Source organism: Globicephala melas, chromosome 11, assembly GCF_963455315.2.
Source record: "Globicephala melas chromosome 11, mGloMel1.2, whole genome shotgun sequence".
Taxonomy (NCBI): Eukaryota; Metazoa; Chordata; class Mammalia; order Artiodactyla; family Delphinidae; genus Globicephala; species Globicephala melas.
The window spans coordinates 42,749,237-42,765,935 of NC_083324.2; the positions used below are offsets into that span (position 1 = coordinate 42,749,237).

General features: G+C 42.1%; 1 protein-coding gene across 1 annotated transcript in view; it reads right to left on the reverse strand.

The window, feature by feature from the left end:
- SCN10A (sodium voltage-gated channel alpha subunit 10) overlaps nt 1-16,458 on the reverse strand; it is an 88,061-nt gene extending 71,603 nt beyond the window's left edge. Inside the window, exons 1-4 of the mRNA XM_060307229.1 lie at nt 16,330-16,458; nt 16,120-16,202; nt 4,504-4,785; nt 2,802-2,929 (exon numbers count right to left, since the gene is read on the reverse strand). Of these exons, the coding sequence (XP_060163212.1) occupies nt 2,802-2,929; nt 4,504-4,773 (398 nt within the window). The 5' untranslated portion in view covers nt 4,774-4,785; nt 16,120-16,202; nt 16,330-16,458. The remainder of the gene's footprint in view (nt 1-2,801; nt 2,930-4,503; nt 4,786-16,119; nt 16,203-16,329) is intronic.
- Nucleotides 16,459-16,699: the final 241 nt, after the last annotated feature.

Here is a 16,699-nt window from a genome sequence, read left to right on the forward strand (position 1 = left end):
TAATTGTTCTATTTTATTATTGTTGTTGTTAATCTCATACCTAATTTAATCTCTTGCTTAATTTATAAATCAAATTTTTTCATAGGTAGGTAAGTATAGGGAAAAACATATAGGGTTCAGTACTGTCTGTGGTTTCAGGCATCCACTGGGGGTTTTGGAACGTATCTACCATGGATAAGGGGGAACTACTATACTCCTAGGAAGTTAGAGATAAGGGGATGGCTACACGCTTTCATGGCAATCAGGTTCGTCAGATTGTTTTTCCAATTTAGCTGAGATCAGGCACACTGAGGAAATGGACATCTGGTTAGGAATGGAGGCAGGCACAGGGGAGTAAAATGCCGGCTCAAGGAGAAGATCCCAAACAGGATTAGGCTGTTGAGGAGAACTCTGAATAGCAAGAGGGGAGAATCTTAAAGGAGAGGTTGGGGGCAAATGCATTACAAGAAGGGGATAGAGACACTGAAAAGTAAGGTGAGTGGAAGAGGGTAAATAGATGGGGCAGAAATGTTGGTGGCGAAGTCCAAAGATAGATTTCCCCCATTGGACATTTTTCTGAATTCCTAACAATTACTTCCTAAAGAAAACGCCTGAAGATGTAAGCTTGACCTACAGAGTGAACCACTCATCTTTCATAATTTCAATTTGAGCAGAAGTATCTAAATCTATTTTAGTTTTCTGTAAATGCCTTTAATGTGCCCTGTTTTACAGTTATTTAGGAACCCATCTATTTCGAAAAGGGAAATTCTACTAATTAAACCACATTTTCCTGTTGACTTGCAATTAAATTAAGAAATGTGTTCAGGTTGGGGGGAAATGTTAACCCAAGGATTAAATTAAAATCATATCTCCAACTCCACAAACCTTTAAAGAATTATGATATATTCTGATAATATTACTTGTGAAAACATTCAGAGCAAATTTGATTAGAATTATAATTTTGGTGAAATATTAATAATAGGAGATTGAGAATTCCATACCTTGAATAATATGTGGGGGGCTGGAGCTACAAAGTTCATGAGATTTAAATATATAAATTCAGACTTTTGTGAGAAGGAGACCCTTAACAGCTTTTCTGTCCAGCTGTGACTCCACCCAGCAATTATTTATTCATCAAATCTCAAGATAAAAGGAATATTTACTGGTTACTTGGTTCTTTAAAGGGGTTTTATTTCTAATTAGTTGTTTCTTACTTAACTAGATGTAATTCAACCAGGATGGATGAAAAGGAGTTTGTATATTTGCTGTTTTTCTTTATTTGTAATTTTTATGTAATTGTATATTAAAAAAAAAAAACTATGTAGAGATGACATACTTAGAGAAAAAAATTACCCTAATTCGTTTCCATTAACTGCCTACTTCCTTATTGCTGATACTGCCCTAAGCAGGACGCAGGCTGGACCTTTTAACTAGCTGTGTGACCTTGGGCAATTAATTTCATGCCTCTGAGTAACAGTAACATGTAGGATGGAGGTGCTAATCCCTTCTTCAAGGGTTTCTGTACCTATGACAGTGTTGATGCTTAGGAGGTATTTAGCAAATAGGAGACTTTTTTTTTTTTTTTTTTCAGTACGCGGGCCTCTCACTGTTGTGGCCTCTCCCATTGTGGAGCACAGGCTCCGGACGCGCAGACTCAGTGGCCATGGCCCATGGGGCCAGCCGCTCCGCGGCATGTGGGATCTTCCTGGACCGGGGCACGAACCCGTGTTCCCTGCATCGGCAGGCGGACTCTCAACCACTGCGCCACCAAGGAAGCCCCTATTATTATTATTAAATACTCTTCTACAGCATTAGGAAAGCCGAGATTGAATTAAGAAAATATGATTCCCACTGGTTGGCCATAAAGGTAAAACATGTAAAGGGAAAATGTAATGTAGTGAGCTACCAGGTCACTGAGTGCTGTCCAGCAATCCAACAATCTACCCCAGAGTGCGAGGCAAGAGGCTGGCTACCATCTGACAGGCAGCTGAGGCAAGGCTGGTCTTGCAAATCAACCTCCGAGAAACCAAGGCTGAATTTGTTATTAGGAACTTCCAATTTGGACAGTCGCTAGGGAAGATCCTTGGAAACCAAGCCAAAGTCTCTTGTTTGTCCTAGTTTGGCTTGTCTTGAAAAAAAAAAAAAGAAGAGAAAAGCTCGAGGCAGCTTCTGAAGCTACATAAAGCAATTAATTTAATACAGACATTTGACCAACGTATTTCTAACCATTACTACGTTCCTCAATGGCATGAACCTCAGACTACTGACATTTTTAACCGGCCAGTAGTTTGGGGGTAATGTGCTGTAGGCAGTACCCCATGACCAGTGGGGTCCCATTTAGACAATCTTCGCTCTGCCCGTTGCAGTCTGTTCTCCTTGCCTTCTCAAGAGTTGACTTTTTGCCAAATAAGCAATCACTCTCCAGCATGGCTAGGACACAGAATATCAACCCACACCTATCATATCTGCCCAAAGAAGCCTAGGGACCCTCTTACTGGTTATTATGTTGTGGGAAGAACAGGCCACATATGATGAGAATGTACCTGGGTGTATCAGCAATCTCCCCTTTTCAACTTGTGCATCCACACATGTGTCCAGACTGGTCTAGTTGAATCCCAGACCAGGTGTGGGTTGCATGAACACCTCCTCTGTCTTGAGACTGCTTTTGGGTGTTGAACACACTAAAAACACAAACTTTTTTTCAATTTGATGATCTCATTGTTTTAGGATTCAGTTGGAGGAAGGCTCTATTGTTAACCCCCAAAGAAGGTACATGACACAGTGGGCACCGCTTGATTCTAACGTGGAAGGAGCAACTGTGCAAAGGATATGAGTGGACAGACACTTTGATGGCTGTTCTTCTGATCAGGTTGAAAGGACTGAATAACCACAGGGCCCGAGTGGCACTAAACCGGGAAATGGTCCTCCCTTTGTTCAGCACCATAAATGTCTAAAACAAAACACAACATAAAGCTGATTCACTTTGTGTACAGCAGAAACTAACACAACATTGTAAAGCAATTATAATCCAATAAAGATGTAAAAAAAAAACCACAACAGAGGGTGGATCTCCAGTGAGAAACATGCATCCTCCTCCAGCCATGGGTTTGAGCATAAGTGAGATCATCTCAGGCTCAGGAGCAAGTAGGGCTCTGGGAACCATGGGTCAATGAGAGGCAAATGGAGGGGCAGAGAGTAAGGGAGGATCAGGGGCTAAAAGCCATATCCTCACCCTTCTAGCAAGACCCCAGGCCCTACGGCTGACTGCATCAAGATGGGCCTCTGAGATTGCCCAGTCAACAGGCAGCTGACCCAGGGTTGGTGAGATGCATCATGCCCAGGGAGAGGATTCTGGCAGCAGGGGGGTGAAGTTCTGGTTGCATTTAATTCCTCTTCTGATTAGTGGATCATCCCTGGTCTGTGATGGTCCTTCTGTTCTCTACCTCCTAGGTCTCCCCTTTTAAACCCTCTACTGGTTCCCTCCTCTGAGCATTTTGGGGGATAACAGCTCTTGGCAGGTGAGAGGAGAAAGTCATTTCAGTGCCTTTTTTATTTTCTCTACAAACCATATTTGAGATGGCTGATTCCTGCCCCTCCCAACCCCCAAACATGCACACACCACTTTTTCAGCTGTATAGAACATCCAAGATAAAATACAAACAGGGTAATTGTCATGAAACTGTTTAAACTGGTGGTTCTCAAACTTTGATTTTAGGACCCTTTTGTACTCTTGAAAATTACTGAGGACCTTAATGATCTCTTGTTAATGTTTATACCTTTTTGCTTATACCATGTGTGTGTGTATGTATATATATGCATGTATATATATGTTTGTACATATGTGTGTGTGTGTGTGTGTATATATATATATATATATAATATTAGAAATTTAAAAAGATAGGACCTTTTAAAACACAGGAGTATACAAGCATACATTCCAGTAGCTGTTAGACAGATGTGATCCTCCATCAATAGCCTCTATGTTAACTATTGTATGTTCACAAAAGAATGTGAGTAAAAAAGACAAATGACATCTGAGTATTACTAAGAAATAGTTTTGAACTCCTGAACCCACTAAAAGGGTTTTGGGAACCCCAGGGGTTTTGAGATCATACTTTGAGGACCACTGGTTTAAATCATCCTGATTTCGGTTCCCCTTCCCTATGCTACGTGGCAGGACAGGTACTCTCAATCCCAGCCTCAAGATCTCTGCTCCCCACTTGCATAGAAAGCCAACATCTCTGGAGATCTGAGGCCAGAACTTATCCAAGGGAATAGCCAACTTCCTCTGAAAACTCCACAGCAGTTGTCACTGCTTTTGAGGATTTGGATTTAATTAACCTCCACCGTAAACACCATAGAGATTCAAAGAGAGTATTGAGGAGGTGAATTAGATATATTTTTCACTAACTGAGTCCAGCTGACAGCCACATCACCCACGGTGCAGGAGGAATCCTGGGCTGGGTGGGACAGAGGTTTCCTCTCCCAGAGCTGAGAATGGCCATTCCGGCCAGTAGCCCTTACCCGGTGTGTGCTGTAGAAGGGGTCCAGATCCTCCAGTGGCTCCCCGACCAGCTCTGCTGGGAGCTCGCCATAGAACTTGGGCAGCTGGTTACACGCTTTCAAGTCAAGCTGGGGCCGAGTCTTCTCTTCCTGGTCCTTCTGTTTCTTGGACTTCTCTTTGGTTTTCTTTGCCTCCTGCTTAGCAGCAATTCGTTTTTCAATCTCCACCAGAGACTCTGGGGTGAATCGATGGAAGTTGGTAGTTTCCAGAGACCCAGAGGGGAATTCCATCTTCTCATTCTTCTTCAGGAAGAATTTATACTCTTATGAGAGTGGACATAACCACAGAGAGGTAACAGCCTGCCCACTGGCTCTCTCCCTCCCACCTTGCTTGCTAGAACTCTTCCCCCCCGACCCCCCACCTCTTCAGTTCCTTTCTTAACTCACACTGAGCTCCCCCAGGACCCCACTGCCCTGCAGCATTCTCGAGGGAGGCTGGCAGTTCATGTTACTCCATGTACCTCAGGGTGGTATCTATGCTGTCCATGAGCTTCTAGTCTTTGTTCCTTCATCATTTTTGTACCCCCTGCCCCCCACCAGATCCAGCCATACTGCCCTCTCTCCTCATTTCCATGACCACGGAGTAGCAGGCACTCTCCTGCATTCATCAAAGACGTTGGTACATGATCTACTTTATCTTGGGTCTCCTCCTACTTTCTGATCACAACATTTTTTTATTGACATTTTCAATGCTTCTCCCCGTCTCTGAACTCCATTTGGACTCCCCAGGCTGCTTTCTCTTTGTCCGTGGCTGAACACTTCTTTCCATATCCAGATCAGATCCTGTGGTCCACCATTTTGACCACTCCCTTGTCCTTATCCTAAATACCCAGCCTAGGTCAGTCTAAATGAGTCTAACTCAGGTTTCTCTGAATCTGTACTGTTGAGGGGTGATGAGGAACAACAATGCCACTTAGGAATCATATGGTTTCGCTAGGCAGCAGTTTCTTCTAGTCTGATATTTCAAATACTGTTTGTCTTTCCTGACTGCTATTCCCCATTTCCCCTTCCAGTAAGACAATGACCACATTGCCTACCTCACGAAGAAAACACAGTTCCTTCAACTTCATGCCCCCAAACCTCCAACTTACCTGCAATCTACACCCTTCTATCTTCCCTCCTCCTGTCACAACAGGAAGAACATCACTCCTCATTCTGGCTAAGGCCAATCTTTTCCTTCTGTTTTGGATCTTATCTCCTCACTACCTCATTTCTCTTTCCTGACTTGTCTGCTGGTTCCCTCCTATCAGCCTTTAGAGATGCTCAAGTCTCCTTCAACTTTAAAAATTTTTACTTAGTACATAGCCCATTCAGTTCTTCCCTCTTCTCTCCTCCCATTCCCTGCTGAGTTTCATAAAGGACTCATTTCCACTCACTGTCTCTGGTCATTCTTCAGTTTTAGCAGCTTAACATCTGTGTCCACTACCTCACTAAAATGCCTCCTTGCAAGGGCAGCAGAGACCTTCTTCTGCCTAAATTCAGGGAGAACTCAGTTCTTATCTTGATGGGGTTATTGGTTATTTTGACTACTTCCTCCTTCTTGAAACACAGTCTCTCCTCAACTGCTCTGACACACTCAATCTTCTTTTCCTCACTTTCTCCCATATGTGACTATGACTCTAGGGGCTCTAAATTATGCTTTTTAAAATTCTGCATAATGATAATAATAATAATAACATCGATAGCACTGATAATAACATTTACAGAGATTCACTATATTCCATATTCTGGATTAAGCAATTTGCACGCATTAACATATTAACCATCACTGTACCCTATGAGGTATTATCTCTAATATATAAATGAGAAACTAGAGTGGCAAAATTAACTTCCCCAAGATCACATAGCTAATAAGTGGCAGGACAGGTACTCTCAATCCCAGGTCTGTCTGACACCACCTCCTGAGAGCATCTCATCCATACTCATGGCTTCAGTTCTCATGTATATGCAGATGACTCCTGAGTCTTTATCTCCAGCTCTTATTATGCCCATGGGGATCAGACCTAAATTTGGCATCTCCACTTGAATGTCTACTGGGTACCTCAAACTCAACATGTCCCGAACTGTACTTATTACCATCTCTCCACCCCTTTCTAGTACCTGTCTCTCCTCTAAGACTCTCTCCCTCTGTGAATGGCCCCCAATAGCCTATTTCTGTGCTTGTCCATAACCTAGCTATCATCATGATGTCCTTTCTATTTCATTCCCACATCCAATAAGACATCCAGTGCTGTTGATTCCATCTCCTTAGTATCTTCTCTCCATGTCTCTTTAGCTTCTCCATCATACTGGTCGTTAAATCACTGTCATCCAATGACCCCCTATGTATATTTGCTTCCCCTTTAGTCCTTTTTCATCTATTCTCCAACTGTAACCAAATGATCTTCCTAAAATGCAAATCTGGTTATATTATATTCTTATTTAAAATCCTTCTAAAGCTCCCCACAGCCCTCAGGATAACCCAAACTGTGTGCTTACCTCTCCAGCACTGTTTACCAGGCATACCATTTTTATTAGTTTCTCCTTGAGTCTGACCCATTCTTTTTCATTTTAAGACCTTTCCATGTTCTATTTCCTTTGCCTAAAATTACTCCCCCACCTTGCTTTGCCTGATTAATCCCCTCTCATTCTTTTACTGTTGGTTTTCAGATAACTCCTCCATTTCTGATCCCATATGAAGTCTCTGTTAGGCTTCCCATTTTGTGCTGCTGTAACTCACTGTGTTTTCTCTATAAACCTCTGGTTTGTAATTGCTATTTGCTTTACTACTTCTCTCACTAAATTGTAAGCTCAGTGAGGGAACACATTTATCCTGTTCAGCATTGATTCTCCAGGCCATAGCATAGTGTCTGGCATTTAGTAAATACTCGGCAGATATTTATTAAATGAATAGTGGTTTTGAGTTTTAGAAAAAAGGGAAGAGAAAGCACTGGTACTTGGATTGTGAGACCAGGGTGGGCAGAAATTGACCATATTCCAAGTTACTGGGGGGAAAATGTGGTTTCTGTTCACTAACAACTTAAGGCTGGTGTTCCTAAAATCCACCCTGATTTGGATAAAATTTGTTCTTCAAGGTGGAAGAAGAACAGTGAGGGCTGAAACCTGGAGGTCTATGGGGGTGAAGAGGTGTTGAGCATTACAGAGATGCTATAGCCAGAAAGAAGAAGAACAAAATCTGTCAGTGTCATAGAAGAGCAGGAAGAGAAGTTTTAAGAACTGCTAAGCCTTATTCTAGGGGTGGGAATGGTTTTAGTCATGGGGATTCAGGGGGAGCATGAGTAAGTACCATGGGGTGGAAAGGATGTGACTAGATTGCTTGATTTGCTGAAAGAGAGTGGCTGGGTATGGGTGTAACTACAAACATGATTAAACTAGTTATGTGGGCTACCCAAAAAGTAGAACCATGATTATAAGCTGCTTCAGGTTCTGCTTCCATGACTTGGATGCCTGGTGGAACAGCAAGCATATTATCAGGATGTCACTAGGACTGAGAATGTGGTTGGACATTTCATGGGTGGGCTGTGAATGTGACTAAGCTGGTGCTGAGAAATAGTAACCAAGCGATTGGCACATCTGAGTGAAACTGTATTGTGCATGGTGCTGAGAGTGTGGTTAGGCTCTTTAGTTAGTGTAATGAGCAACCTAGCTAGCTTTAGCACTAGCTAGGGATATTGCTAGGGTCTCTATGCTAATGGGAATATGGAATTAATTGTCCCTGTTTTGAGGGATGTGGCCATATTAGTGAAGACTTAGAGCAGTCCCTAAAGTGTCAGCATTTTAGATAGTTGGTGATACTGATATGTGTCTATCTGAGTTGTCCATTGCCCTGAAATTTTTAATTGTTAGGCATCTGATTGGAGCAACAGGGAAACTGGACATGTGAGTAAGCTATCCAGAGAAGAGATAGAATTTGAAGTAGCGATGCCACTGGGAAAGTGCAATAAGCTGTTTCTGGTGATGAAGTGAGACCACATTATCCATGCTCCTGCCCAGTAGTCAGAGATTAAGCCTCAGCTATCTGGGACAACAGAAAAATATCACTGAGTTGTCTTTGAAGTTGAATAGTCCTGAGTTGTCCCTGGTGCTAAAGGAATGGGGCTATGGGAATCTTTGCTGAGCATAATTTACCTCCGAATGATTCAGAGATAATAGCTAGCTGATCTGTTGTCCAGGGATGGAGTACAACAAAAAGTATTTACAGTGTGGTGAAAACGACATACACCATCAGTCGTTGGTGAAAGAGCAAGGCAATGCCTAGTATGCCCTTGAGCTGTCCATGGTGCTGAACAAGAACTGTGGGGATGGGTGAGAGAATTGAGTGGGAATGGCTTTCTACCAGGCTCGGTGAGTAACTGCTGTAGGGTTCAATGAGTGTGTCAGGCTATAGTGCTGAGAATAATCAAATTTCTGTGAGGGATAAAGTGGAAGAAAGGAGTAATTCAAGGAAGAAAGAAATGTGAAAGTTTGGGAGAAAGTGCCTAACAAGCATTTAATCAAAACATCTCTGCCCAATAGAACAGAGATCCAAATGAAGCTGAAGAGGAGAAAAATATTCTTTTCTTCAGGGTCTTTGTCTCACAACCCCAACCCACTGAAAACAGAATCAGAATGAAGGAAAATATTTTTGTCAGTAAGGAAGAAATCAAGTTCCTCATCACCTGATCTGGAGTGTTATGGACCCAGAAACCTCAGGATGGTGGATTGAGTCAGTTCTAGAGACTTCAAGTTATAATTGGTCAAACAAAAACAAAACAGAGAAGTAGTGTGGTTTCGTTAAAATAGCACTGGAATTGGAGGGAGGAAGCTTGGGTTCTGACACTAACTAGGTTTTTTTGAATTGTCTTACCCTCATTTCTATGATTTGTGAACTGGAGATGCTAACATCTGCCCTGCTAATCTGACACTGTTATTGGGAGAATCGAGTAATATATGTGAAAGCATTTTGTAAGCTAAATGCTGTGCAAAGGCACAATGTAACTTTAAAATTTCCCATTATACGTGTGATAAAATAGCCAATAGCCATCTAGCCTATTTCAATTCCATACCACTAGTTCTCAGCATACAAACTAAATAAACATTTGAGATCATTTACAATTAAACACAATATTTAAAACTCATAATGTTTCCACTTTATTTCTCCATCCCCCACCTTTAGTGTATGAATACTTTTTAATATGGCTCAGCTCCCCAAAATAAAAGTGTTTATTTAATGAGATAATACAAATTACAGTATACTCAAAATTTGAAGGGAATTCATGCTGTGGATAAGAGTTTTTAATAAAAACATATAGAATCTTTCTTCTTTCTCCTACTTCTATTACCCTCCCCAACAGAATTCCTATCCTCTTCAACAGGTTCCTATCAGAGTATATCATTAACAGACCTTCAGAATTCTTCGGTGAGGGAGGCTGAGAAGCGCTGTGAGTTCTTATAGTTTTTAAAACATGACCAGGTATATTTAAGTAAGCTAGAGATTTCATGAGTGCTGGTGTCTTATGAATCTGGAAGTAATGCGATGGCTTTGACTCATTTTGAGGGTGATCTTGTGAGGAAGCTAAGGTTTTGTCTAGTTAAGGACAGGTTGACTTTGCAGTAGGAAACATCAGGATTGGGCTTGATCATGCACCTGGTAGAAGTATTTCTCCCTGACATGATTGATGTGTTCAGTTTCCTTCTGGATGCAACTCCTGGAGGAATAAGAGGATTGCCTTTCACATTTATTTTGCTTCTTGACTCTCTAGGGAAAGAGGCGACAGATCTGTGTTCTCTTGGCTACAGTCAAATATGAACATGGCCTTGTGCCTTTTAAGGTTCAGAGGTTCTCTTCAAACTGCCATAGCCTGGAAGTGTTCAGCTGAGCTGCTGGAGGTTGCAGGGTGAGTCAGGAAGACTTAGCTCTTTCTCATTTTGTCAAATATTCAGAAATTCTTCCATTCTTAGTAATTGCTAAAGGTTTAATATGCATTTAGCTCTTTGAGGTGTTGTGGAAGATGAGGTGGTGCAGAGGAAAGAGCACTGGGCCAAAAGTTAGAAGACTGGAACCGCAGCCACAGGTATATAATAAACCTTGCTCAGTCATTGCGTATTATCTTTCTCTGGATTTCAGTTTTCTCATCCGTACAATGAGGGAATTGGTCTAGGTATACACTGAGGCCCTTCCATCTTGACAAAAAGCCATGTTTCTTGCTCTGGGGGCCTTTCAGACTTCTCAGGGAGAAAAGAATCCTAACAATTAGGAAATAATTGGAAAAAAATAAGGGCTAAATTATGTGGTTCTGACCATGGAGTTTTTAAGCCATAAAGACAAGTGCCTGAAGGTTTTGAAGAAGAGCAGGACCAACCTAGATGAGAGAAACTGGTGAAGGCTTACTGTTTTTAGAGTGTTTTTATGACTGTATGTATCGTAACATGAATGTCACATACTCTAGCTGGGAGAGGCACAAGTGCACTGTGGGCTAAGAGACCCTAAAGAATATGCAAATTCACACCCAGGCTGATGGCTCCCACTGGAGTATTTTCTCTCTCTGTCTGGCCTTGGTTGAACACCTCCTGAAAGCAGTGGCACCTATAAGAGGCCTCTTTCCATGACGCAATTCTATGGCTGTTAATCTTCTTCTTAAACATTAATTATTTTAGAGTCAAACATGCTTCTCATGAATAATAATCCCCCTTTTTCTTTGCTAGGTTTCTAAAGAAAATATATGCAAATTCTGACAGGTAGAAATGGGTTTTGGAAAAGTTTCTAAGGCAAGAGCACTGTGAATATTATGTAAATGCCAACCAATATAATGTAGCCCATCAGTTTATTCTAGGGAAGCAAAAGGTACTCAGAAAGTCTGGTGCTGCTGCGTGGCTCTTGGCATTGAAGGAATCTTTTTTCCACAAATCACATTCTGACTTGGTCCTCAAATCCTGCTTTCAATTGGCAAATTCTGACAAAAATAATGTGTCTCCTTTTAGGCCACTGAGTAAATGTCACTTCCTCAGGGAGGCCTTCCTTGATCTTGCCTTTCTAAATTAGGTAACTTCAAGATGATGTCCCAAAGAATCCTTTCCTTTTCTGACACTTATCACAGTTTATAATTAAATTTATTTGTGTGTTTGTTTAATACCTGTCTGCCTCAGTCAATTGTAAGTCCTGTGAGGGCAGAAACAAATTTATTCTGTCCACAGCTCTGTGGCCCCCAGTGCCTGGCACAGTGTAAAGCATGAAGGACTGTCACTGGGTAAAAATGGGGTCTCAGTGAAATTGTCACATTTTAAAACCTATATGGTGCATGCTTAGTGTTTCAGATCTTTAAAGTGCACTATGTGATTTCATCTAATATTTAATTTCTCTAAAATTTTTTAACACATTTTTACCTCTCCCTCAGTATAATGAAATATTTTCCATTGGTTAAGAAACCGGTATGTAGAGAGGCAATGTGTAATGGCTAAGTTCTTGGATTCTGGAGCCAGACTATCTGGGTTTAAATCCCTACCCTACAAAATTGCTAACTGTGGGACCTTGGGAAGTTTACTTAACTCCTCTGTCCTCAGGTTTCTCATCTATAAAGCAGGCATAATAACAGCACTAAGAGATTATCACGAGGATTAAATAAGTGCTTAGAACAACGCTTATCTATAGTGCTGAGAGCAATGACTAGAACATATATTAAGGAAACATATATTAAGTTTGCTATTAACAGTAGTATTCCCCAAGGGAACATAATTATTAAGTAGTTGACCCAGAAGTGCTACATAATCCATCTGATTTCACATCAAAACATATAATCTCCCTGAAGGACAACTGTCTCTAGATGACAGGTAAAGACTCTGAGACCCAGGTGGATAATGGATCTTGCCCAAGTCCTCCAACTAGAAAGAGGCAGAGCTGGGACAACAACCCAGATATCCATCAATCATGCTGTCAGTTTCCCCAGGATTCCCTTTATCCTGCCCTCATACTGATGTTCCACAGAGCCAGGACTGGAATAGACGGGAGCAGGAGATATAGTGCAGTGTCTGGATGAGCACTGAACCAGTGGGCCAACCAGGACATTCCAAGCTGACCCCATTATTAACCCATTTCTACAGATAAGGCACTAAAGCCTTCAGGCTGACATAGCCAAGGTCAGAGCCTATTGGTGACTTAAGTCATTATTCTTATCTGTTCTGTCCAGAAGGTGAAGAATAAAAATATTAACACGATTCTTTGGGGGGATTATTTTTGGTGATTTCTTTAAAATGGAGGGGTAATATATACATACACAAAGTAAATAAGAGGCACTCATTTTAACTTTACAGTTTGATGCTTTTTTTTTTAACATATGCAAACACCTGTGTAACTAGTACCAAGACCAAGATATAGCACATTTCCTGCACCCCAGAAGACTCCCCCGTGTAACCACTACTCTGACTTTTGTCAACAGAGTTGGCACTTTCTAGGTTTCTCTGATTCTTTGCCTATGTCTCCTCGCTGTACCCCTCCCTCCTCTGTGCACAGTAAACCCCCCTTCTCCATCTATCTAAAGCCCACCCACTATACAAGGCCTTCCTCTGCCTGAAGCATCCCTAATTTGTCCTGCCTGTCAGCTCTGTGAGCCCCTCAAACAATAATAATAGTAATAATAATAATAATAATGCCACGACTCACTCCATCTCCTTTTCCCTAGGACTGTGTCTAATGCAAGGTCAAGCTCACATCTGCTGTTGCATACACGCTGGGCTTTGAGTGCCTTGGCCCTTCCCTACAGAATGTGAACAAAGCATCTCCAAGAAGTCTCCCCTCTTGTCACCTCGAAGCCAGTCAGTGCCACGTGGCAGGGGGAATACCTCACAACATGGGTCCCTGCTTCTTGTGCCAGTAACCACCTATGTAACCTTAAATAATGGGTGGGCTTTAAGAATAAGTCACTAAAACTGAAATTCCAGGTCTCAGTTTCATTATAAAATGAGGGCATAGGACTAAATAATACTAGGAATAGTAGCTAATAGGCTGGGCTAAGTCCTTTATACATACCACTGTTTAAAATTCGCAATCATCTTGTGAAATAGGTATTATTATGGCCATTTCACGGTTGAGGAAACAAAAGGAAGGGGGAGAATTTCCTGATGTGCTAATAAACAGCAAAGCTGGGACACTACCCAAGGTCCAGCTCCGTCGGTAGGCCTGTGCTCTTAGTCACTGTTCTCTCTACCTGCCTGTGGTCACTGTGACCTCTTCCTGCTCTTCTGATCCAGTTCATGAAACATGACTCTAGTCCTCTCTGGAGCACCAGGGGAAAGCACGATAATGAATAGCAAGGAAAGAAGAGTGACCATGGGGGTCTAATGAGCAAGATGGACCACAGTGACATCTTCCCCAAGGACAAAGAGTTCTAAGCTCCCAGAATTAATACCAGCAGGCAAGGGAGAGAACACATTTGCTTGAAGCAGGAAGGTGAGAAAAGGTGCTATTGTACTTGAATCTTCTTCCCATATGATCCAGAACCCCAAGCCATGATTTTTATTCAAGAAGCACTTACTGAGCTGTTAGTGTGTACAAAGTTGTGATGGGGGTATACAAATAAAGGATGCTGAGATCCTGCCATTCAGAAACTCACACTCTGGTGGAAGCTGTAATAGGGGACATACACCATACAAAGAAACATAAATGAAACAGTGAGGCAGAAGCAGAGAAGGGGAAAGAGGGCCTTAGGGGAGAAAGAGGTCTATCCAGGACTTTGAAGGACAGGTAAGATCTGGGCAGGAAGTGATTATGCAGAAAGGGCAAGCCCTCTAATGAGCAATGTACCAGAAAGGGCACAGCAATTGCAGAGGAGGAAGGGATATTGTTTCTTTCATGGGCCCAGGAGGCATGGACTCCAAGCTCATGGTATTGGTTTGTATGTGGGACCCAGGACAGGTCTGTTCTGGGGTGGAGCGGGTGCTAATGGGAACCATGGGGCTGCTGCTCATAAGAAAGCTGATGTTTCAGGAGTCCTTTTGCGTGATTGGGCTCTGACACAAGGGAATGTACACCCAGTGTCAGTGATCTGTGTTTTTTCTCCTCCTAGAACAGCATTTCTTTGGCAATATTTGCTTGTGAAAGACTCTTTATCCACCATTTACCATTACAGACCCTTCTCTTTTTCCATTTCCTTCTGATGATGATTTTTTTAAAACCATCCTTGCAAAGATCCACTTTTATGCCTGGGGCAAAAAAAATTGCTGATGTTTCACATTAAATGCTTGCTCGTTACTATTATTATTATCATTATTATTATTATCACCATTATTTGATTGCTAAGTGAGTGGACAGGGAACCCGTAAATTACTTTTTAAGACCACTCTAAAATCCTCCTAACATTTGAAACCAACTTTCTGCTATTTCAAAACAAATTCTTCCATCAAACTGAAAGCAATTCATTTCACACCATCATTTTCTCCTTCCTCCCATGTCATGCGGCTGGAAAGCTCAACCTTTCGGCAGCTGTTACTCAGAATACACACGTGGGATTGCTTCTGCCTGCTGCATTTTGCAAGTCCAGGAAAGCCAACTCAAACTACATTTTAAAATCATAGCAGACTTTTCTCTCTTTTTCTGGTACTGATCCAATCAGGTAATCTCGAAGAGCAAATCATGATCAAGAATCAAATGTACACTAAGTGCCCTTGAACTATGGGAGGAAAAAAAGCCAAAGAAAGCCAGAACCATAGAAACTTCTGAATGGGTCATTCTTCTGGATTGCAGATTCGGGGCTAAAAACGAAGTAGAGGTGGCTTTGGTTTGACCTGTTGTCAGCTTTCTGAACATGTATGAATTCTCCCTTGGAAGAAGCTTGGAAAACACCCTTGGTCACCTGGGTTTGTCTTTTTTCACCACAATCTTAAAACAAGCATTCCTCAACCTTGTTGCCCATCAGAATGTTCTGGAGAGCATTGAAAAAATTATAGATTCTTAGCAGTCACTCCTAGACCTTCAGATTCAGTAGGCCTCGAGTGGGTCCCAGGAGTCTGCTTCTAAAAAGTTCTCCCGGTTATTCTGATTTGTGACCAAGAGCAGAAACCATTGCTTTTAACCTTACTCGTATTTCTCTAACAAGAGGACTTGTTGCCTAAAGTTTGAGGCAAAGCTTATCTCTGAAGGAGTGTATCACCTCCTACCCAAAGACCATACATTCTCTGCTTTCTATGTCCATTCTTATTTAAAGTTTCATCAATACTACTAGGATATTTGTCCTCTGTTACCACAGCTTTGGTAAAATTTCTGAAATTACACTGGCTAGTAAAACATCTCTTTATATCAATGTGACTCTTTGAAGAGCATAAGCTTGACATTAATGTGGCATATATATTTGATAGTTTTTGGATTTAGCCATATTTCTTCCCTGATTCTTCAGAGGAAGGGAAGCAGCAGAGTCTTCTACACAAACAGATTAATTGTAACTATTTTCTAAGAACTATGGGTGTTTGGGGAAGGTCATGTATTCAAACAGCCTACAAAACATGCTTCATTTTTGGATCATGGACAAAGCCTATAATTCTTCCCATATCACCCCAAACAAATCTTTACACCATTAGCCATAGACAGGCCCCCGAGTCCCACAGTCATACCTTTGCTGCTCAATCTTGATTGTCTTCTAGATGAGAGGTCACCTCTTCTACCCCAGATCGCCTCCACTGGAAACCATGAGCTCCTGGAACATACGTTCAGCTTAACATCAAGCATGGTACGACACTGACCAACGTCTGCTCTGCCAGGAGGCTATGAGCGACTCTGGGAGGGGAGGCAAGTCCAGGACCCCCAGTTTTGCGAAGACTTACACTTGTTTGTCCTCAGGGAGGTGGTTCAGCCTGTCTGCTGGGAACCTCACTGTCGTTCAACTGGAAGTGCAAGGAATCCTGCTTTCTTGGCTGTCGTTCCCTTTTCCCGTCACGAGATCCACCCTGGCTGCTGGTGCTCCAGAAAGTGTTCTCCCTGGATGGAAGCAGGGCGTGGGGAGGGGGTGGGGAAGCTTATGTGTGATTAGATGGTAAAGTAACAAATGTGATTTTAAATGATCTCATGGGAAATGCTGAAACCTGAGGAAGCAAAGAAGCTGCACTTTAGATCACAGTGCCTCTGGCGTCCACAACAGCCGCCCAGGCTGGAGCAAGGCTGCCTCGAATAGCCGGACAGGCAACTCCCCACCGT